Below are 25275 nucleotides of genomic sequence, written 5' to 3'. Positions count from 1 at the left end.
TTAACCCCCCAGAGACACTGTGGGGTCAGCTCATTCATTCCTCAGTGGCTGGTAAAGAGATGTGTGAATTACCTGACTCCTAGAATCCTGTCTGGTCAAACCCAGTGTCCTCCTCTGCCCCTCTGTGCAGCTGTATACCTTTGTTTAGAACATATTGCACTATGGTGTCCTTGTTAATACTCTTTTCTTCCATAAGGCAAGACTGGCTTATTTTGGAATACCCAGCATTTACCGCTCGGCTCAGGACATGTTTATTGAAAGAACACACTCGAGCTTTCTAGCCTGAGAGTAGTGGGGTTCATAGTTCAGTCTGCACAAAGGAAACCCCAAACAGCTGAAGACTTCCATCATCCTTTGTTTGGTTCTTTTCCTGCTTTGCCCAGTGAGGCACTCAAGTAAAAGAGCTCATCAAGGAAGGGAGCAGATCTTCTGCAAAGATACAGGCTGCTCTTTTGAAGGGAGAAATTTGGTGCAATGTTGAATCCGATGCAATCTCAGAAGCTATCGGCTTGCTAAACAGTGTTGATGATGACAAAGCAAAGCAAGGGACAAAGGTTACGGAATCAGACGGAGGGCACTACTGGTCACACTTGGATCTGTCTTGGGAGCGCCCACACACCCCCATCGGTCGCCCCAAGTCAAGTAACCTTCAGAAGCGTAATGATTAGTTGTATTTTCCAAAGCTCAACATTGGGGTGCATGCATCAGGCGCTTGCCTTACGCAAAGCTCAGCTCTGCTCACAGGGTTTTGGAGGATCCCTTACAGTGTTGGGGGGAGCTTGCAGAGGGCTCAGAGCTTGTTTAAAGGAATGAAAGATTTTAAGATGGGAACACTGAAGGAGGAAGTGAAGGGTGGCTTCATGGTCTCAGGTGTGTGAAGTACACAGAGAATAGTGATTAATATTTTCCTATTACTAAGGAACAAAGAATAGGAATATTGTTTTGAACTATATGAGAACTGAATTGATGGGATAACTTAAAATACTATTGAAAATATCTTCCTTTACTCCTATCATATTAACTTTGTTTATAGACAGTTGGTCATTTTTAGCATTCACGTCATTTACTGTTGCTTTCCCAGATTAGATACTCTATCGAAAGAAGGAAAGGAAACCAGTGATACTGTTTGAGCACCTACTGACTGCAGGCTCTGCTCTGGGTTTTCTTGTGTCTCGGATTTGCAAACATCATCCCATTTAATACCCAAGGGGCAGGTATTATTATCCCCATTTATTTGTGGGGAAACTGAGGCCAGGAGCACTCAACATGACAATTATAGGTGGCAGTCCTAGGTCTTTTTTATATGTTACTTCAGTCCTGAGTCTGTGCAACTCCAGAGGCCTTGCTTCTAATTTATCCTTAAATGTGGTGATTCTCATGTTTACTGAGTCTGTCTGGATGCCTCATTCTCTATGAGGCATTCCAAACTGGCCCATCCCAGGTCCGGAAAGCCTTCACCTCTGAGACAAACTGTGCATTTGATGCAGTTCGGCACTTACATGTCCAAAACAATCAGCAATTCCTATTTCTCAGCCTGGACAAAGCATACTTACGGAGCAGCATATTTGTAATGCATGCTTTCCAGCATTGCAAAAAGAAAAAGAAGAGAAAGACATTTCAATATAATAAAGTTAAAATTTTAACCCTAACGGCATGCCTTTGGGTTGTCTCCACAGTGTGGGCAAGCACAGATGGTATGCAGTATCAAGGCTCATAGCAAGGTGAATGATTCTCATCCAAATTAAACCTGTTGGTAACCAAACCTTCCTATCCCTGACGTCTGCTGTGCCACATACTTTGCTGATTGTAGTGTTACAGTCAGCTCTCTGTATCCACAGGTTCTGCATCCACAAATTCAACCAACCGTGGATCAAAAATATTCCCCCCCAAAATTTCCAGAAAGTTCCAAAAAGCAAAACTTGAATTTGCCACAAGCCAGCAACTATTTACATAGCATCTACATTGCATTAGGTATTATAAGTAATCTAGAGATGACTTAAAGTATACAGGAGGATATGCTTAGGTTATATGCAAATACTACACCAGTTTATATAAGGGACTTGAGCATCCAGGATTTGGGTAACTGCAGGGGTGCTGGAACCAATCACCCGCAGATCCCAAGGTATGACTGTAAGTGGTCCATTGTAGATATTTTGGAAAAAACAGAAAATTGCAAATAAAACAGAAATCACCCCTAATGCTACTGCTCAAAGGTAAACCAAACATGAATACCTTAGTGTGCTTCTTTCCAGCCTTCTAAAAACGCAGAATTTTATATAGTTTAGAAGTACAGTATCCTGTCTTTCCACTTAACTTGCCTCATAAGCATTCCGTAATATTTAATTTTTCATTGTGGTAAAATATACAGAACATAAAATTGACCATTTTACCCAATTTCAAACGTACGATTCAGTGGCATTATATACATTCACCGCTTTTCGTCTCCAGGACCTTTTCATCATCAGCATTCCTTATATTTAAAAATGCTTCACAAACCACATTTAATACCTGCATAATATTCCACCAGACAGAATTGACGTGGAAGCCTTTGCTAGCAAACATTTCACAGATACTTATTTTGTCTTCACTGTGAGGTAGACTTTGTGGCTGAGTCCATGAACAAAACACGGTTTTTGCCTCCAGGATCTTAAGTCTGGTGAGGAGGTTGTTCATCAGCAGGCAGTTTGATTCTCATGGAGGGTGAGCACAGGGGCTGTGGATGAGAGTTTAAGTCGAGGTACCATTTACATAATCATCCCTTGATCGTTGCAGATCTAACGTGTAGCAGATTATTTTGCTGTTATAAATAATACTGTGAGATTGTCGTAGGTATAAATATTTTTTCACATTTCAGATTACTTTATGAAGATTTTGAAAGGGGACTTACTGGACTACTCATTGTAACAGGGCAATAAGTAGAACTAGTTATTGTCATTTCTCAAGGTCAGGGGCGGCCACCAAACGTTTTCATTTCCTCTTACACCTGATGAGCTCTACCAACTTTTTCATAAATGTGTGTCTTACTTGCATTTGGCAGGATTGTGTGAAGCGTTGGGATTGGGTAAAGAGTGTATCCGACGAGGAAGAGCTAGGAAGGGCAGAGGCAAAGTGATTGTGGCCTAGGTCAACATTGTAGCACAGGGAATGTTCAAACTGTCCAGCTGTTTTAGGCCTTGGTTTAGCTCAGGCTTCAGGGCTGTGCTCCACGGGGCTCCCTTCTGTGAAATTCCAGACTTGTGCACTTGAAGCCCACTGTGCAATGAAAGTAGCCTATTAAAAAAAAAAAAAAAAGTAACTTTATCATCTAAACAGAAACTTCTGGTCTTTTATCCAAGCTGCAAGAGACTTTTGGATATCGTACAATACTTCCCTGTTCAGACAACAGATGAAGATTCTGAGGCTTAGAAAAGTTAAGAAACATTCTGAAGAAAACCAGTTGGGTGGACAAAGCAGAGAGATTCAAACTCATGTCTCTTGATTTATCTGGCGGTCACCCCATTACCTGTCCCATGTTGTCTTAGCCTTTGTTCTTCTCTTTACAGGAATCCTTTCCTTCTTCCCACTTCTAAATTCCTTATTTTGTTCTCTGCTGTTTTCTTCTAAGATGTTACTCATTTTCAGTGTTGAATATGCAGATGTGCTGGCTGATATCTGTCTACAGTCACCACATGCTGCTGGTGTGTTTGACTTCCTTTAGTTGACTAATTTGTTTGCTGACTCGCTCTTCATCTGGGCATCGTTGTTTATTGGAAAGTTTCTCTTGGCTCTGGCAAAACGAATCAGTTATGCCTTATTTTTCTCCCTTTGTGTTAGTCCCTTTGGGTAATTTTGTGGGTTCTGTTTGTTTTGTTTTTGAATTAATTTTAAGAAGTAATATACCCTTCAATGATACAGTAAATGTTGAAACCTGGTTCAGGGCCAAAGAGTAAGCAGTTTTTAAATAGATCATGTATGTTGAGAATAGGAATATTAACACGGATCTCTGATGCATTAATTTCATGATGTTTGATACATAAAGGTTAGTTGGTAAACCTTTCACCATGGGTACACGTGTATGTATTTATGTAAATGTGCATGTATTTCTTTTTTATGTGTAGTAACTCTTCCTTCTAAGGTCAAGTTGACAAAAAGAAATAAAGTTAGCATTGCTTCCTGTTAGACAAAAGGCCATTATCTTCCGTAGAGCTTCATATGTATCTAATGACTCTAAATATAGCGCTGTGGGCCCTCTGATAATAACCAGAAAAAGGAACTTAAAAAGCCAGAGCGCCAAATGTGGTCTGAGGCTCTCAGCCCCAATATGAGGTGATTATTATGCAGTTGGAAAGTCCTGTAGCTTAGATTCTAAACAATTTCTGGTAATCAATATCTCAAAATAATTCACAGAATTATCAGGTCCTTTCATTTATGAGAGAAAGGAACAATTCCTCATTTATCTGAAGTCTTTTATGTTGGCAAGTCCATCCTTAATTAAAAAGGCATTGGCATTTTCATTATGAAAATTGTTCTTGTGGATTTATATCTGAGTGTTAATTTAGTGTTTCAAATCTGATTAGCCTTAACCCATATAGTTACTTTTATACAAAGGCAACTTAAAAATTGATTTTGGAGTATCTTGATTTTAAAAATCATTTCAGACACCCGATTTGCCTGTGTTGGTTCTCTTGTATTGATGTATTAAGTTCCGGAGAACTAAGGAATAAATGCAGTACATTCCACTCCAAAAAAGCCATTATCATCCTGTCTTTAAAGGACTTGAGAGCCCAAGGAGACATACCCTGCTTCTGCACCTCACACTTGTTCTCTCACTCATTTCCTTCTCTATTTTTCAGTGTGGAATAGTCATTATGATAATAATAGCAATTATATTTTCTTAAGTGCTTACTGTCAGGCCATGTGTTATGCCCAAATTTAGTATTCATAATAGCCCTATGAAGATAGGTAATATGATGCCCATTTTATAGATTAGGAAGCTGAGACTTTTCCCAATAGATTACATGATTAACCTCCTTTGATTAACCCTTTGATTGATTGATTCCCTGTCATTTCCCTGTCATTTCTCTGGTCCATTCTGTACGTCACTGCTGGTCCCATCTGTGTTCTATAATATTCTCTTTCAGAAACACCTTTAAAGACTCCCCAGACTTCAGTCAGTCTACAGGTTGGCCCCAATTGCTTTAACTTTATATCCCACAACCTCCTTACAAGAACCTGCACCACAGACCCCAAGGTGAGTGTACTGTGTACTTTCCCCCACTGTTCCCCTGCCCCAGCTCTGGCAGATGCCTGCTATGTGCCAGGCACTCTGTTAGGATCTTAGGTACATAGTTCTTGCCTTTAAAACTTTATACTCAGTGGCAAGGCAGACCTGGATATATTACCTCTCCTTAGCCTTTATGTGACTAATACCAGATTGGTTTAGAGCTCTTGCCCTTGTTGAAACTTTTCCCTAACCATTCAAGGCAAAAGTGAGTCTGCCCTCCTCAGAACGTGGCCTGAACTGACTGTACCAAATACTTAGCTTCACGTTTTGATCTTCTTTTCATGTGCCTGGATCTTAGCCCACTTCTGCGTTATAGAATCTGTAGGTAAAGTCTGTGGCTTTAATATCTCTTTTATCACTAAACTCTAACTTTTTTTTTTGCGGTACGTGGGCCTCTCACTGATGTGGACTCTCTCATTGCGGAGCACAGGCTCCGGACGCACAGACTCAGCGGCCATGGCTCATGGGCCCAGCCACTCCGCGGCATGTGGGATCTTCCCGGACCGGGGCGCGAACCCGTGTCCCCTGCATCGGCAGGCAGACTCTCAACCACTGCGCCACAAGGGAAGCCCAACTCTAATTTTTAAAGGGATGATTGATAAATTTATAAAAATCTATATAATTTCATAAGGATATTTTAGCCTAGGAATATCGTACTTTTAATATATTGCATTGTGACCTGAGACCACATGTATTAAGCTATAAAAAAATTAGGTGGGTGCGGAAATATGGCATTTTGTTTTGTTTTTTGAAATTTTTACAAACCCTGGTACCAAATCTTTTATTTTTAAAATTGATTAATAATATTACAGTTACACCTTCTTTTTCATTAGTTATCAGCACAAGAAGAAAGCCTTTTGAATACAAGCCAAGCCTTTAAAGGACGCTAATAACATATCTTGAGCTCTATCCCTTCTTTTTTAAAAATTTTTTTTAGATGTTGGGGGTAGGAGTTTATTAATTAATGTTTGCTGTGTTGGGTCTTCGTTTCTGTGCGAGGGCTTTCTCTAGTCGTGGCGAGCGGGGGCCACTCTTCATCGCAGTGCGCGGGCCTCTCACTATCACGGCCTCTCTTGTTGCGAAGCACAGGCTCCAGACGCGCAGGCTCAGTAATTGTGGCTCACGGGCCTAGCCGATCCGCGGCATGTGGGATCCTCCCAGACCAGGGCTCGAACCCATGTCCCCTGCATTAGCAGGCAGTTTCTCAACCACTGCGCCACCAGGGAAGCCCTCTATTCCTTTGAGTTATGGGATTTGTTAAGTAAAAGGTAAGTGGCATAAGCAGACTGAGTCCTGACTGAGATAGGAAACCTGTTCTAGTCCTGGCCCAAGTCACTAAATTGGGTTACCCTGGTCTAGCCAGAAGCATCACGTGCCCCAGCTTATTCACATGCCAGCTGAGGCCATCTTCATCACAGCAGACATAGCGGGGTTTTGACCCACTGAAGACTTTTGGGCGCCTGTCTCCATGTTACGTTAGTTTGAATTTCACCCATCTATTTATGTATATACAGGCATCCCTGGGAGGTACTGTGGGTTTGACTCCAGACCACCATGATGAAGCAAATATTGCAACAAAGCAAACATCGCAATAAAGCGAGTCACAAATTTTTTGGTTTCCCAGTGCATATAAAAGTTAAGTTTACACTATACTGTAGTCTATTAAGTGTATAATAGCATTATGTCTAAAAAAACAAGGTACCTACCTTCATTTGAAAATACTTTATTGCTAAAAAATACTAACCATTATCTGAGCCTTCAGCAATTCATCATCTTTTTGCTGATGGAAGGTCTTGATGTTGACGGCTGCTGACTGATCAGGGTGGTGGCTGCTGTGGCATTTTCTTACCGTAACAGCAATGACGTTTGCCACATTGCTTGACTCTTCCTTTCACTTAGTAACTGGCCTAGTTTCAATATTGTGGTGTCTCAGGGAGCAGGGAGGCCCGGGGAGAAGGAACAGCTGGTTGATGGAGCAGTCAGAGCACACGCAATATTTACCAGTTAAGTTTGCTGTCTTATGTGGGTGCAGTTCGTGGCGCCCCAAGACAATTACAGTGGTAACACCAAAGATGACTGATCATAGATCACCGTAACAAATATAACAATAATGAAATAGTTTAAAATATTGTGAGAATTACCAAAATGTGACACAGAGACATGAAGTGACCAAATCCTGTTGGAAAAATGGTGCCAATAGACTTGCTCGATGCAGAGTTGCCATAAGCCTTCAATTTGTAGAAAACACAGTATCCACAAAGTGCAGTAAAATGAAGTGCAGTAAAATGAGGAATGCCTGTACTGTGTTAGTGTACTAGGGCTTCCATATAAAATACCAGACTGGGAGGGTTAAACAACAGAATTTATTTTCTCACAGTTCTGCAGCCTGGAAGTCCAAGGTCAGGGTGTGAACAGATTTGGTTTCTTCTGAGGCCTCTCTCCTTGGCTTGTGGACACCACCTTCCCACTGCATCCTCACATGGTCTTTCCTCTGTGTGTGAACAGCCTGAGGTCTCTCTGTGTGTCCATATTTCCTCTTCGTCTAAGGGCTCCAATCAGATTGGATTAGGGCCCACTCTATCAGCCTCATTTTAACTCATCAGCTCTTGAGAGGCCCGTTTCCAAATATAGTCACATTCTGAGGTACTGGGAGTTAGGGCTTCTACATATGAATTTTGAGGAGACATAGTTCAGCCCATAATATCTATTTAAAATAACATTCATTTGTTTTCAATTATATATAGAGAGACTAGTACAAAGAAGAAACCAAAAATAGCCTTCCTAGTTAAGGCCTATTAACAGCAGTGGGGTGGTAGGTACTTGAAAAGATAATTCAGACTGTATTGAGGGTATAAAAGGAAGAATGACACTCTCCTAGCCCCCTTCTCCTACACTAAGGCAGCTTCTTTAAATACATTTACATGCGTGTTTACATACTCTGTTTAGCTCTAAACAGAGTCCAGGAGCCTCTTTTCCTCCTGTCTTCGTGTATCCTACGAAATACGTATCTCTGGATCTGCACATGCTCTGGATTGGCCTTCTTTTAAATGACTACATAGTATTCCATTGTGTATGTATGAGATTTTAATTTAACTAGTCACTTATTAATGGGCATTGAGATTGTTTCCAGCCTCCTCAGCCCCCCACCAGCATTATGGAGATGCATTTCTTTTTAATACCCATTATGGAAAGAATAGTAATGGGCCACCTAATAAAAATAACTGGCGTCCGATTTTGGTGACGACAGCCATTGTTTTTCACCTTCCTGTCTCTTGGTTCGTACAGGAGTTGTTGTGAAAGGTGTTTGTCTTTCTTGCCCTCCAGTCCCTGACCATATGCCAGTACCTCTCCTTTCTGCGTAATGTGAAGGAAGGGCCTCCCTGGGTGGCCTTAGGTCATCTCTGTACAGCGGTCCTTCCTCCTCAGGAAGAAAGGCTCTCCAAATCAGCAGGCATAGACTCTTTTTAGTTAAGCAAAATCGTCTTTCTTGTAAGCATTGCTGTTTCCTTGTCCACACCGACATATGCATCCTTTCTGGCTGCTTCGACCCTTCAGAGAGGGGCAAGCTTTCTAATGGCATGCGAGCATTCTTACCGCTAATCAAGATTTACAGCTGAGACCAGGACGCCCAGCCGCTCATTGGATTTGCAGACCCTCTAAGCTAACAGCAGCAGCTCCAAGATTAAGTGCAGTGCAGGGGCCCCAGCCCTGTTGTCCAGGCCGTTCCTCCTTCCCCAGGCCCAGCCTCTTAGTCACAGGTATCATCTGGCGTTACTTTATAAGCTGCGTCACCGTGCAGATGTTCTTTTCTGAAGAATTACTTTCATTTCTGACTCATTTCAGGAAATGAGGCAGTCGATCAGAGGTGTTCTTCGTTTCCAGACCTCCGGAGAGTTCATTTTCTCCTTGGATTTCTAACCACATGTGGGCAGTGCTTTATTTACCCAGATGTGAGAAATAACAGTAATGAACAGCCCTCATCTTAAGGAGCCCTTACTTCCCTGAAAAATCCCATGTGAGGGCCCAGAGGTGGCTTATGCTCTTATTAACATCAATATTTCTGAGGCTTTGGTTTCATGATGCTTGTAGACATGCTGTGTGTATGAGTTTGGTGCAGGCAAAATATAATTTAGCAACAGATTTAAAAGGTAGTCTGGAGTGTTTCTAATTACTGTTTGTTTAGTTCACCATTGCCTAATAAGTGGATTTAAGTAACCTTGGGGGTAGGGAATATAATGTTCATATTACAGTCAACCATGCAAATCATATTCTCAGTATTGCAGAGAACACACCATGGAGTCACTTTATAGATGTAGTCCTTGGAATTTTGAATTTAGAACTGAGAGCATTTTGGAGTGGACATTTTCTACCTGTCATGCATCAACATGAATTATGCACATGTCCAAAATCAACCCTACTGTGTGTTACAACTCTATCGGGGGCTTTTGGCACTCAATTCTTTTTTTAATTTGACATAAGAATTCTCATTCTTATGGGAGAAACTGGCTTCTCTTTCCTTCCTTCTCCCATCTTTCACTGGCCATATAGGAAACTGAAGTCGTGAGAGGGCCTAGAACAGTGGTTCTCAATCTGGGCTGCACCACGGAATCAGCCTGGGAACTTTCAAGAATACCGATGCCTGGGTCCCACCTCCCCAGAGAGTCTCGCCTAATTGCTGGGAATGCAGCCTGCACTGGGAGGATGTTATTGTGCACTAAGGGTTGAGAACCATAGGCTTGAGAGCTCATTTCAGCCCGTGGTTCTCAGCCTGGGCTGCAGGCTAGCATCACATGGAAAGCTATTGCCCAAAACACTGCTGCCCCATCAATTAAAACCACATTTTGGGGGGAAGGATCCAGAATTTTTAGAAAGATCCCAGATGATTTCTGATGCACAGCAAGGGTTAAGGTCAACTGACATAATCTAACCATTGCATATCATAGATAAGGAAAAGGAGAACTAGAAAGGTCAAATGGCTTGCTCAAGGTCAGATCCTGGTTGTTGCAAAAGCAGGTCTGGGAGTCAGGTCTGATGCCTCTGACTGGTCTTTCTGCTGCCTACCTGGCCCCCTTATATTTGTTTGTTGTATTTATTGATGCCTCCTCATCCTTCAGGTGGTGTTCCTGCCTCCAAGAGGCCTTTAATGGCTCCTGCCACTCTCCCATCCGGCCTGGGTAAGATGTCCTTCCTTTATATTTGAACCACCCTCCTTCCCCTTCCCCTTGGACTGTCAGCTCTAGAAGGACAAGGCCCATATCCTTTCAGTAACTTGCTGGCATGTAATGGGGGACCTAGATAATGTTTGTGGAATTGAAATTCCCTAACTTTTTATTCACCAGTTAGCCCACATGGATTGCTAAAAATAATCCACTCCTTTTGAAAGTAGCTTCTGAGAGCAAATGTTATTGTTACCTGTCGACCGCCCACTGTGCTGTGGGTCAAGATCTCATACACAAGGCACTCCCACCCTTGCCTTCCAGGAGAGAGAGTTGAGGGGGCGGAAAAAAATGTTTGTCAAGGGGATTTTGATGACAAAATAATGAAAGCAAGATTTCTGTGACTTTACGTGTTGCTCAGGGTATTTATAATATCCAGGGACTTGCGAATAACATACTTACAAGTGTGTGTGGTGTCAGTGAAAGGGGGCATGTGGCATTATCTTGAGACAAAATGAAAATGCTCTTTCATAAAAATATGTTTTAAGGACTAAATTATTTCCTTTATCATAATGCATATATAACTGAGCAACCACATCCACTAGCATAGCTGAATTAAATCCTTTGGCTTCTCAGGATTCATATGTTAACGTCTTTTCAACTGAGTAAAAAACTATTGAGGAGATCAAGATGGCGGAGTAGGAGGAGGTAGAACTCACCTCCCCATGTAAGCACATCAAAAATTACATCTACACGTAGAACAACTCTCACAAAAAACCAACCAGACAGTGGCAGAAGATCTCTTAAATGACCAAAGCTGAAAGAAAGATCCCATGTAACTGAGTAGGACGAAAAAAAAAAAGTCATCAGGATGGGACCAGCACCCCTGGGGGGATCTGTAAAGGAGGGAGTGTCCACACAGGCAGGCCCTTGCTGTATGAAACTCCCCTGTCTGCTGGGAGGCCCACTGGGACAGATAGGGAGCTGGAGGGGCCTGGACTCTGCTCGAGGCATGTGTACATGCTGGCTTGCTAGCAATCAGAGCAGAGAGAGACCAGCCCTGACACTGACTACTACCACCTTGCTGCACTTCCAAGCCTGAAATGCACGCTGGGCAGGGCTGCTAGTATGTACTAAAGTGCTGAAACTGCAGCAAAGGGACCTTGGGAGAGGACTTGGTCTAGCTGCTTGGAGACAGGCTGGAGGACCTGAAGTGTGGTCCATTGTTAGTGCATGTAGGGTGGAACGTGAGTCCACCAACAGAACCCCACTGTCAGCTTGCTAACAGCAGGGCACGGCTCCGGTGGTGCAGGCCTTGTGAGCATGTACAGGGTTGGGGTGGGGCTGACATCTGAGCTCATTATCAGCCCTCCAACAGTGGGGCCAGATCTGGGCAGCAGTGGACTTTGTTGGCGTGCACACGTGGTGATTGGTGGCATCACAGAATCCCATGTCCTCAATGGACAGCCCCTGGATAGGATTATGCAGCAGTTCCTTTCTCAGCAGGAGCGCTGTAGTTAAGCCCACCTCACACCACAGCTTGGAGGTGGATCTGGGGTGGACAGGTCCAGGAAGAGGCCTGCCACAGAGGCAGCACAGGTCCCAGGCCACAGCACAACCACCTCAATTCCTGCAGCCACGATGCTCCGGCCTCCTCCACCAGCTTAGTACTAGGTCTGGGATGAATACAACAGAGAAAGGAATGTGGCCTTGGGCTGCTTCTGGGCAAAATCTTGGACACCTGCATGGGTAGCACATAGGTTTGCCGTGACCACAATGGGTCTCACTTGCTTCAAGGCTCACCTCCTTGGGGGCAGAGCATATACTTAAGTACAGTGGAGCTTTATTGAACCTGACCCTCAGGACTTCTACTGCAACAAGTGGGGAGCAGACCTCACCACTGACAGGGCTGTGACAGCCATGGAGCAAAGAGGAGGCGTCACCCAACACCCAGTGCGGGATCTGGACACCAGAACAGCAGTCAACCCCCTATCAAGGGGATAATGTCCAGCACACTCTGAGGAAAGATGTGGCAGGCATTCATACCAAAAACAGCCCTAGCACCAAAAATATTGGACCCACAGCCTGCACAGGAATGCTCCCACATAAAAACAGCCCTTCAAGAACAAAGTAGATAACTATTTCTCCTAAATTCCTAGAGACAGAGAAATGTAAGTAATGTAAATATAAGAAATGTAAGTATATGAAAAAGCAAAGGAACTACTCACAATTAAAAGAACAAGAGAAATCCCCTGAAAGAACAAACTCAGTGTACTTGACCCTGAGTTCAAAAAGGAGGTAATAAAAATGCTAAAGGAATTAAGAAAGAAATTCAGGTCACTGTAACAAGAAACTAGAAACTAGAATTAGGAAGCAATCAAAATTAGACAATTCAATTGCCAAGATAAAAACTGATCTAAAAGCAATGAATAGCAGACTAAATAACACAGAAGAATGAATAAGTGATCTGGTAGATAGAATAATGGAAATCACCTGACAGAACAGTGGACAGAAAGAAAAATGAAAAAAAAAAAAAGGAACATATGAGATTTATAGGATAATATAAAGCATGCCAACTTATGCATAATAGAGGTTCCAGAAGAAAAAGAAAGAGAGAAGGGGATTGAAAATGTATTTGAAGGGCTTCCCTGCGGGCGCAGTGGTTGGGAGTCCGCCTGCCGATGCAGGGGACACGGGTTCGTGCCCCGGTCCGGGAAGATCCCACATGCCGCGGAGCGGCTGGGCCTGTGAGCCATGGCTGCTGAGCCTGCGCGTCCAGAGCCTGTGCTCCTTAACGGGAGAGGCCACAACAGTGAGAGGCCCGTGTACCGCAAAAAAAAAAAAAAAAAAAAATGTATTTGAAGAAATGGTGGCTGAAAACTTCCCAAACCTAAAGAAGGAAACAGATATCCAGGTATAGGAAGCACAGAAGGTCCCAAACAAGATGAACCCAAACAGACCCACACCAAGACATACCATAATTAAAATGGCAAAAGTTAAAGATTCTAAAAGCACTAAGAGAAAAGAAAGAGTCAGTCACGAGGGAACCCCTATAAGGCTATTGGATGATTTCTCTACAGAAACTTAGTAGGCCAGAAGGGAGTGGAATGATATATTCAGAATCCTGAAAGGGAAAAACTTACAACCTGGGATACCCTGCCTAGGAAGATTATCATTTAGAATAGAAGGAGAGATAAAGAATTTCTCAGACAAGCAAAAATGAAAAGAATGCAGCAATACTAAACCTAACCTAAAGGAAATATTGGAAGGTCTTCTCTAAGTAGAAAACAGTCAAGAATCTATAGGAAAGGGAGACTCACAATAAGAAAGGCAAATATATAAACTGATTGAAGATTACTTAAATAAGCCAGTACATAGATTAAAAAACAATAAAATAATTTTTGTGAAAGCAGTTATAACTACAGTTAATAGCAAAAGGTTAAACATGAAGATGTAAAATAGGGCATCAAAATCACAAAATGTTGGGGAGGGGAGTAAAAAGATGTAGATCTTTTAGAATGTGTTTGAACTTGTATGACTATTAGTCTAAAGCCAGTAGATATAGTTATGGGTCAACATACTTAGAAACCAGGGTAACCACAAATCAAAATTATACAACAGATTCACAAAAACCAAAAACAAAGGAACTCAAGCATAATACGAGAGAAAACCATCAAACCACAAAAGGAAAAACAAAAAGGAGAAGAAATTAATAAGAAGAACTATAAAATCAACTGGAAACAAGGTTTAAAATGGCAATAAATACATACTTATCAAGAATTACTTTAAATGAACTAAATGCTCCAAACTAAAAAACTAGAGTGGCCGATTGGATTTAAGAAAAAAAAACAAAAAGGAACCAATAATATACTGCCCTACAAGAGACTCAGTTTAGGCTGAAAGACACACATAGATTGGAAGTGAGGGATTGGAAAAAGATATTTCATGCAAATGGAAACTACAAGAAAGCAGGGGTAGCAATACTCATATCAGACAAAGTAGACTTTAAAACAAAGTTCATAAAGACAAAGAAGGACACTGTATAATGATAAAGGGGTCAATACAAGAAGAGGATATTATACTCGTTAACACATGCACCCAATATGGGAGCACCTAAATATATAAAACAAATACTAACAGACATAGAGGGAGAAATTGACAGGAATACAATTATAGTTGGAGACTTTTAATACCCCTGTGACATCAATGGACAGATCTCTAAGACAAAATCAATATGGCAACAGAGACATTAAATGATACCATGGAACAATTGGACTTACTTGATATTTATAGGGCACTACATCCCAAAAACCCAGAATACACATTCTTTTCAAATGCACATGAAACATTGTCTAGGATGGACCACACACTAGGGCACAAAATAAGCCACAACAAATTTAAGAGGATAAAAATTATTTCAAGCATCTTTTCTGACCACAACAGAATGAAACTAGAAATCAACCATAGAAATGAAAGCACGAGGGGCTTCCCTGGTGGTGCAGTGGTTGAGAGTCTGCCTGCCAATGCAGGGAACACGGGTTCGAGCCCTGGTCTGGGAGGATCCCACATGCCGTGGAGCAGCTGGGCCCGTGAGCCACAACTACTGAGCCTGCGCGTCTGGAGCCTGTGCTCCGCAACAAGGGAGGCCGCGACAGTGAGAGGCCCGCGCACCGTGATGAAGAGTGGCCCCCGCTTGCCGCAACTGGAGAAAGCCCTTGCACAGATACGAAGACCTAACACAGCCAAATAAATAAATAAATAATAAAAAAACACGAAAAAAATGATCACATGGAGACTAAATAACATGCTACAAAAAAACCAGTGGGTCAACAATGAAATTAAAGAGGGAATCAGAAAATACTTCAAGAGAAATGGCAATGAAAACACAATCTTACAAAATCTATAGGATGCAGCAAAAGCAGTTCTAAGAGTGACATTCATGAGCAATACAGGCCTTCCTTAAGAAACAAGAAGAATCTCACACAGCCTAACCTACCACCTAAAAGAACTAGAAAAAGAAGAACAAACAAAACCCAAAGTTAGCAGAAGGAAGGAAATAATAAAGATCAGAGAGGAAATAAATAAAACAGATCAAGAAAACAATAGAAAAACCAATAAAACCAAGAGCTGGTTTTTTGAAAAATAAAGAAAACCAACAAACCTCTAGCCAGGATCACCAAGAAGAAAAGAGAGAGGACCCAAATAAACAAAAAAAGAAACGAAAGAGGAGAAATAAAACAAATGCCACAGAAATACAAAAAATAATAAGAAAATACTATGAACAAATTGGACAACCTAGAAGAAAGGGACAAGTTTCTAGAAATATATAGCCTGTCAAAATTGAGTCAAGGAGAAACACATAATTTGAACAGACCAATCACTAGAAGTGAAATAGAATCTGTAATTAAAAAAAACACAACCCAAAAACTCCCTGCAAACAAAAGTACAGGACTAAAAGGCTTCACTGAGGAATTCTACCAAACATACACAGAACTTATCCTAGTCCTTCTCAAACTATTCCAAAAGATTAAAAAGGAGAGAACACTCCCAAATTCATCTGTGAAACCACTATCACCCTGATACCAAAGCCAGACAAAGACATTACAAAAAAAGAAAATTACAGGCCAATATCTTTGATGAATATCGATGTAAAAATCCCCAACAAAATATTACCAAACTGAATGCAGTAATGCGTAAAAAGGATCATACATCATGATCAAGTTGGATTCATTCCAGGGTAGCAAGGATGGTTCAACATACACGAATCAATCAATGTGGTATACCTCATTAACAAAAGAAAAGACAAAAATCATATGATCATCTCAATAGATGCAAAAAAAGCATTTGATAAAATTCACCATCCCTTCATGATAAAAACTCTCACCAAAGTGGGTACAGAGGGAACATATCTCAACATAGTAGAAGTCATTTATGACAAACCCACAGCCAACATAATACATAATAGTGGAAGCTGAAAGCCTTTCTCCCAAATTCAGGAACAAGACAAGGATGCCCACTCTCACCCTTTCTATTTAACATAGTTGTTGGAAGTACTAGCCACAGCAATCAGACAAGCGAAAGAAATAAAGGGTACCCAGATTGGAAGAGAAGAGGTAAAATCATTATTTGCAGATGACGTGATACTCTATATAGAGAAGCCTAAAGATGCCACACAAAACCTATTCGAACTGATAAATGAATTCAGCAAGGTAGCAGGATACAAGATTAATATACAGAAATCTGTTGCATTTCTTTACACTTACAAAATATCAGAAAGAGAAAGTGGAAAAATGATCCCATTTAAAATCACACTGGGGAAAAAACCAAAAACAACAGAAAACTGTGAATAAACTTAACCAAGGAGGTGAAAGACCTATATGCTGAAGACTGTGAAACATTGATAAAGGAAGTTGAAGGTGATTCAGAGAAATGGAAAGGTATCCCATGCTCTTGGATTGGGATATGTAACATTGTTAAAATGGCCATACTACCCACAGCAATCTACAGATTTAATGTGATCCCTATTAAAATCCCATGACATTTTTCACAGACCTAGAACAAATAATTCTAAAATTTATATGGAACCATAAATGAAACAGAATTGCCAAAGCAATACTGAAGAAAACGAACAAAGCTGGAGGCATAACACCCCCCGCCCCAGACTTTAGACAGTACTACAAAGCTACAGTAATCAAAACAGTGTGGTATTGGCACAGAAACACACATGAAAATCAATGGAACAGAATAGAGAGCCCATAAATAAACCCACATGCCCACAGTCAATTAATCTACACCAAAGGTGGCAAGGATATACGTTGGAGAAAAGACAGTCTCTTCAGCAAGTGGTGTTGGGAGAGCTGGACAGCTACATGCAAATCAGTGAAATTAGAACACTCCCTCACACCATATTACAAAAATAAACTCAAAATGGTTTAAAGACCTAAATATGAGACATGATACCATAAAACTCCTAGAAGAGAACATAGGTGAAACATTCTTGGATATAAATCATAGCAATATTTTCTTAGATCAGTCTCCCAAGACAAAAGAAGAGCAAAAATCAACAGATGTGACCTAATCAAACTTAAAAAGCTTTTGCATAGCAAAGGAAACCATCAACAAAACAAAAAGACAACCTCTGAAATGGGAGAAAATATTTGCAAAGGATGTGACCAACAAGGGGTTAATATTTAAAATATACAAACAGTTCATATAGCTAAATACAAAAAAACCCAAAAACAAACGCTAACCCAATCAAAAAATGAGCAGAAGACCTACATAGACATTTCTCCAAAGAAGATACACAGATGGCCAACACGCATATGAAAAGATGCTCAGCATCACTATTTACGAGAAAAGTGCAAATCAAAACCACAGTGAGGTATCACCTCACACCAGTCAGAGCAGCCATCATCAAAAAGTCTACAAATGATAAATGCTGGAGAGAGTGTGCAGAAAAGAGAACCCTCTTACACTGTCAGTGGGAATGTAGATTGTTACAGCCACTATGGAGAACAGTATGGAATTTCCTTAAAAAGCTAAAAATAGAGCTACCATATCCAGAAATCCCACTCCTGTGCATATATCCAGAAAAGTCGAAAACTCTAATTTGAAAAGATACTTGCACCCCAGTGTTCATCGCAGCACTATTTATAGTAGCCAAGACGTGGAAACAATCCAAGTGCCCTCAACAGATGATTGGCTTAAGAAGATGTGGTGTGTATACACACACACACACACACACACACGAATATTACTCAACCATAAAAAAGGATAAAATATTGCTATTTGCAGCAACATGGATAGACCTAGAGAATATCATACTAAGCAAAGTAAGTAGGCAGAGAAAGCAAATATTATATATTACTTATATGTCAACCTAAAAATTAATACAACTGAATCTATATACAAAATAGAAAAAGACTCACAGACATAGAAAACAAACTTATGGTTACCAACGGGGAAAGGGAGTGGGGAGGGATAAATTAAGAGTATGGGATTAACAGATACACACTACTATACATAACATAGATAAGCAAGAAGGATTTCCTGTGTAACACAGGGAACTATATTCAATATCTTATAATAACCCATAACGGAAAATAATCTGAAAAAAAATATATGTAACTGAAAAATAAACAACAACAACAACAAAAAACTATCACTCCTCTGTCATCTCAGTTTACTTAAGGTCATGCTTGTCCCATGTCTTCTTGTTATTTGAAAAATGTTTCCAGATTTGTAGTATTTATGTTTACTATTGTAGCCGTTACAGAGATTTGTCTCAGAAAGCAGATTACAACCAGTATCTCTTTACCTTACAGGTAGCCAGGAGGCTGCACAAAGGGGTAACAGAAAGTAGCTGTTTTTCTCATTTGGAGAATTCAGAGTTATAAGTTTTTGGAGCCAGGACCGCAAACTGGGCTGCATTGTAGGATAGATGTTAAAATGATGTAAAGAGATTGCAGACAGTAGCCAATAATGACCCAAGTGCGTGAAATCTTTTTGAAGTCTTAGTAAGACTTCGTGGGTTCATGCTTTATAATTGGGAGTCTTCATATCCCAGGTAAGTGGCAGTGTGGCAGTGTGTAAATAAAGCCGCCATTTATCAGGGGAAATCTTCCCAAAACAAATATCCTTAAAATTTTCCAGAGAAAGCTAAGTTACTTAGCTGGAGGTAAATATACAACATTTTTATATTAAAATAATTTCATTATATCATGAAATAAAATGCAAAGTTTGCATAACCTTTTTTTTAAGATGAGAAATTTTAAAGAACCACTTTCCAGTCTCTCCTTTGCTGCTACTTGGATGAAAAGTTAAACCAATAAAGGTTTTTGCTAAGTAACCAACTTCTATCTCACTAATTTCGGAGGCTCAACAGTACATTCTGGAAGAGACGAAGAAGGAGGGAAAGGAAGGGTTTATTAAATATGTAAGACACCGTGTTCAGTGTTTTCACCCATGTTGTGCTGTTGAATCTTTATGGCTGTGCCGCAAATTAGGAATTATTCACAGCAATTTTTGCATGTGAGGAGGTCTGTACACACCTGTCCACTAGGAAGCAGAGCCGAAATTTGAAAACAGATCTATCTGATTCCAGAGTCCTTGTATTTTTCCCCTGAAATGGCCTTTCATGTCATGAGAGTGGAGACGTCTCCAAAAGAGCCTTGTTATTAACTCTGAGTATTTGCCATGCTGGTGGAAGAGGAGGGCTGACTTTAGCTTCCCCTAGAGTTTTTTTTTTTTTTAATAGATTTAATTAATTAATTAATTAATTTATCTTTGGCTGCGTTGGGTCTTCATTGCTGTGCGCAGGCTTTCTCTAGTTGCGGCGAGTGGGGGCTACTCTTCGTTGTGGTGCGCAGGCTTCTCATTGTGGTGGCTTCTCGTTGCGGCGCACAGGCTCTAGGCACGCGGGCTTCAGTAGTTGTGACACGTGGGCTTCAGTAGTTGTGGCTCGCGGGCTCTAGAGCGCAGGCTCAGTAGTTGTGGAGCAGGGGCTCAGTTGCTCCGCGGCATGTGGTATCTTCCCGGACCAGGGCACGAACCCGTGTCCTCTGCATTGGCAGACAGATTCTTAACCACTGCGCCACCCGGGAAGCCCCCTAGAGTTGTTATTAAACACCAGTAAGTTAATATTTACAGACTTCTGTGACACAGTTAAAAGCATTTCCCAACGTTATCCTATAAAGTTCTGACTTTAAAATGACATGTTGTTATTACACTGACCCTCAGAGTTCCAGTGTATTCATTGTCATGATTTTAAAGGGAGGAAAGGAATAGTCAGCAGTGGCTATGTTTGCCCACAAGCCATATAGTGTCAGAATTTTGTGATCTCTCTCAGACATCATGCCTTTGACTTGAGGGAGGCAGCGAAGCAAAATAGTTGATAGTTGGTGCTTTGCCCTGCAATTCCTGAATTTGAGAATCCTGGCTCTGCTACACACTAGCTGTGTTATGGTGGGCAAGTGACCTAACCTCTTTGTGCCTTAATTTCCTCGTAAGTAAAACAAGAACAGTAATAACTTGATTGCTGTTTTAAGAACTGAACTGTATAATATCAGGCCTGTAAGAGCTTAGAACTTTGCATGTTGCAAAGTTAGTGCTCAGGAAGTATTTAGCTATTCTTAGTAAAAGCTAGGTGCTACATGGCCCAGCAATCCCACTTCTGGGTACTGACCCAAGAGAAATGAAAACCTGTGTCCACATAAGACATTTTAACAAAAGTTCATAGAAAGTTTTATTCATCATAGCTAAAACCTGGAAACAAATGTCCATCAACTGGTGAGTGGATAAACTGTGGTACGTCCACACTGTGGAATAGTATTCAGCAGCACAAAAGAACACATTTCTGATAGGGGCAACAACATGGCTAAGTTTCCAAAGCATTGTGCCAGGTGAAAAATCCAGACATAAAAGCCTGCATCCTTTTTGATTCCAATTATGTGACGTTCTATAAAGGCAAAACTGTAAATTACAGAAATTAGATCCTTGCTTGCTGAGGACAGATCATTGAAGAGCAGAGGAGATTGACTGCAGAAGGGCAAAAGGAAACTTTCTGAGGTGATGGAAATACTCTATGTGTTTATTGTGGCGGAAGTTACGTGATTGTTTATGTTCGTCAAAATGCATCCAGCTTAGAAAGGGTCAATTTTTACTGTATATAAGTTACACTTCAATAAATCTGATTTTAAAAGTCAGGGACTGCAACACGAACAAAGCATAGTGGGGGGAAAAAGGGGTTAGAAACAATAAATCAGAATTGCCGAAAATGCAGTTATTCTACAGTGTCAGTTAGCATGTGAGATGGGAGGAATAATTTTGTTAATTTTCCTCTTACAGGCTGTGAGTTAGAAAAATGTAGAAACCTGTGGAAGAGTTCTGTCCTGCTCTAGCATATCTGATTCTCCTGGCTCTGCTCTGAGCACTGTCTGCTTCCCCATTTTTGAGCTGTTGCCATTTCACAGACACAGGGATCTCCTGGGTTGCTGGCTGGGAGAATCCTGAAGGAGGGCTTGCCATGTGATGAGGCATTCATGGAAACAGATCCTTGGTGTTCTAGATGAATTGAAGGTTCCTAGTCCAGATAACTATGTAGTCTGAGTACACTTATGGGGAAGGAATGTTATCTCAGAGCATTTTTCATTCATCATGAGACACAGAAGCCCTTGCACTTTCTTTTGGAGCCAGCGCTTATCTCAGCAGCCCAGGACATGGTCGACCACTCCCTCCTTCCTGAAATTCTTTCTTTCCTTGGCTTCTGTGATGCTCCTGCATCTTGATTCTGTTCACAACTCACTTGTTTTTTCTGTCTCCTCTGCTGGATCCGTCTCTCCCCATTCCTGGCCCCTAAACTTTGCAGCACCGAGGCCTTTGTTCTCTGACCTCTTCCCCATCTTAATGTACTCCATAGGTGCTCGCCTTCATTTCCAGGGCCTTAAATACCTTAAATCTACATGTTGATGATTTCATATGCTTACCTCTAGTCCCCGTCTCTCCCTTGCTTTCCAGCTAGCTGCCTGTTTTATCTCGTTACTTGGTTGTCTAATAGATATCTCAGACTTAACAGGTCCAAAACCCAAGTCTTGATTTCTTTTCTAACCCTGCACTTCTTCCATTGCTTCTCATCTCAGCAACGACTCTACCCAGTTGCTCAGCCACTCAGTTGCCGGAGTCCTCCTTGATCCCTGTCTTTCTCTCCCACCTCATATTCGAGCCATTAGCATCCATCCCAAATCCAAGTGCTCCTGATCTCCCACCCCCACGCCTAAATCCAAGCCCAGGCCACCACCAAGTCTTCTGGGACTTCTGCAGCCACTTCCCAAGTGAGCCTCTGCTATGTACCTCTTGCTCCAAGTTCACACAACAGTCACAGTGATCCTTCTGTGTTAGACTTTTGTACGACCTGCAGTGGACTCCCTACAAACAGTATACAGTTCAAACTCTCAGCCCTGTTGGACTTAAGGCCCTTGCTAACTCTCTGTCCCCATCTCTTCCTACCCTGCCTATCTCTTGAGGTGCCCCAGACATACCGACCTCTGTCTGTGCCTTGACATGCTGCCCCCCACGCCAAGAATATTGTCCATATCTTCCTCTCCATCTCTTCTCACCTCCCAACCCCTTCCTATCTAGGATTCCTGTTCCTGCACTTCATTTAGTTCTCCCTCAAACGCCACCCCGTCTGAGCTGGCCCTCATCTAAAATATCACTGTTACTCTGTCCCCTTCGTGTGTTTTATTTGTTTTCAATGCATTTCTCCCCACCTGAAATTGGTATATAAGTATTTGTTTATTGCCTCTGTCCCCTGGTAGACTGTAAGCTTCCTAAGGATGTTGTGCTGGTGTTTGATACGTATTTTCTGAACGACTGAAGGAATAAGAGAATTAATGTTCTGGTACCCCTATATTAAAAATTAAAGAGCCAGATATCTTCCTACACCCTAATATCCCTGTCTGTCTCTCACCCCATTTCTCTGCCCCCCTTTAAGGCAGAATTTCTAAGTCATCTAGATGTACTGTAGCTTTTCATTACTCATTTTCTCTTCACTCTGACAGTCTGATTTCTTTTCCCATCACTCTTGTGCAATTTCTCAGGGTCATTCAAGTCCTATGTGTTGCTGCCTCCAATGGATGCATTCCTATCCTGTCTTACTAGGTCTCTGAGTAGCTTTAGCACAGTTTTCCATTCTGCTCTTGAAATTCCCTCGTAACTTGGCTTCCGCCGTCCCTACTGGCCATTCCTTATTCCTTTGCGGGCATCTCCTTCTTTTGGGGACCTCTGAATGTGGAGAGTTCTTCAGGATGTGGCTTAGGCCCTCTTCTCCCTCTACATGCTCATCTGTTCCCAGGGCTTTACATGCTGTCAATGAGCTGATGACTCCCCAGTGTATGTATATGGCCAACAGTGACCTCTTCTGACCTCCAGACCCCACATCTGACTGCCTCCTTGACGTCTTTTTGGATGTCTCATGCTCAAGGAGGAAGTCTTGTTTCGCTTCTGTATCCCATCTCCCTGAATCTGCCTTTCCACATCCCATCTTGGCCATCTTAGTAAATGGCACCACCATCTTGCCAGTTTCCAAAGTCAGAAACTTGGGTGTCATCCTGTGTTTCTCCTTCATTGTCCCCCTTTGCCCCAGTACTTTTTTTTTTTTTTTTTTGCGGCACGCGGGCCTCTCACTGTTGTGGCCTCTCCTGTTGCGGAGCACAGGCTCCAGACGCACAGGCTCAGCGACCATGGCTCACGGGCCCAGTCGCTCCACGGCATGTGGGATCTTCCCGGACCAGGGCACGAACCTGTGTCCCCTGCATTGGCAGGCGGACTCTCAACCACTGTGCCACCAGGGAAGCCCATGCCCCAGTACTTTTAGTTCTATCTTTAAAATATATTTTGAATTTGTCTTCTCTATCTCTACTACTACTGTCTTAGGCCAACTCTTTTTTTTTTTCATAGCTAAATTATATAGATTTGGGGGGAGGGGAAGTGGGGGGAGGATTCAGTGGTCTGAGAAGCCTCGTGAGAAGACTTGTCCTCTTGTTTCATCGTCACAATATGATGAGGAAATGGAGATTCAGAGAGGTTGCACATGTGCCCAAGGTCACACAGCGTGAGGGGAAGGCAGGACTTGTACCTGCTCTGCCACACTCTGAGTCCTCACAAGCACCACCTCTCAGGTCTTTGTACCAACACTGGGTTTGCCAAATGAAAAGCCTCTTGCCCTCCATGAGCTGCCACTTGAAAGGAAGCCACACGGGCCCCAAGGTGGGGTCTCAGGCAGCCCTGTGGGAGCTGTTTGGGGCACAAGCCCTTCTTGGGACCTCTGCTCACTGCCAATCCAGGGAGCAAGTGCCATCTTCAGGAAATAGGTGGGGGCTGGTGCTGATGACAGCATGACTCATTGTTAGTAGGTTTTCAATGAGGGATCTCAGCAGTGTCTAGTAACTGGTCTGTTGTTTCTGCTCTTGCCACAGCAGAGTGCTCTAAAATGCTGTGATGCCACATACTGTGTATCTGGCAGTGCATGTGTCATATCCCCCTGCCTCCACTTCAGCCTCATTTTATTCCCCAGCCTCTAACTTCTTCAACTCTTCAGTTACACTGACCGCCTTTAACCGTGTCCTTTAACACACCAAGGGTTCAGAACCCTTGGCTTGCTCTCCCTGCCACCCCTCCCCCCTGGCAATGTTCTTTCTTTAGTCCTGCACAGCCAAGTCTGTCTCATCCTTCAGGTCTCAACTTAAATATCACCCGCCAGGGAGCCTCCTCTGACCACACTGCCCCAAAGACTTCCTTCTCTTATTCTGTATCATAACCACCTTATTTCCTTATCACTAAGCAGAATCAATTATTTTAAAAGGATTTATGTTTAGTTGTTATAGAATATAAGTTCCCTGAAAAGAGACTTTTCTGCTTTATTAGCTGTTGTGCCTTCTGCGTCTAGCACGACGCTGACACATAGTAGGTGATGGAACAGGGATTCTTTTTTTTTAATTTAATTCAAATTAAATTAAATTTTTTTTAACATCCTTATTGGAATATAATTGCTTTACAATGGTGTGTTAGTTTCTGCTTTATAACGAAGTGAATCAGCTATACATACACATATGTCCCCATATCTCTTACCTCTTGCGTCCTCTGCCTCCCACCCTCCCTATCCCACCCCTCTAGGTGTTCACAAAGCACAGAGCTAATCTCCCCGTGCTATGCGGCTGCTTCCCACTAGCTATCTGTTTTACATTTGGTAGTGTCACTTCATCCCAGCTTACCCTTCCCCCTCCCCGTATCCTCAAGTCCATTCTCTAGTAGGTCTGTGTCTTTATTCCCATCTTGCCCCTAGGTTCTTCAGAACCTTTT

General features: G+C 42.0%; 1 protein-coding gene across 4 annotated transcripts in view; it reads left to right on the top strand.

Annotated features, from left to right (window-relative positions):
• The window catches only part of ANO6 (anoctamin 6), a 216556-nt gene that overhangs the window by 33692 nt on the left and 157589 nt on the right, over positions 1-25275 (top strand). For 2 of the 4 annotated variants that reach the window (XM_032644952.1, XM_032644955.1), the window contains exon 2: positions 10378-10437. The exons of the other annotated variants lie outside the window; for them this stretch is intronic. In XM_032644952.1, the coding sequence (XP_032500843.1) occupies positions 10378-10437 (60 nt within the window). The remainder of the gene's footprint in view (positions 1-10377; positions 10438-25275) is intronic. 4 annotated transcript variants of the gene reach the window in all.

Source organism: Phocoena sinus, chromosome 10, assembly GCF_008692025.1.
Source record: "Phocoena sinus isolate mPhoSin1 chromosome 10, mPhoSin1.pri, whole genome shotgun sequence".
In the NCBI taxonomy this organism is placed as follows: Eukaryota; Metazoa; Chordata; class Mammalia; order Artiodactyla; family Phocoenidae; genus Phocoena; species Phocoena sinus.
This window is presented reverse-complemented; position numbering and strand designations above follow the sequence as displayed.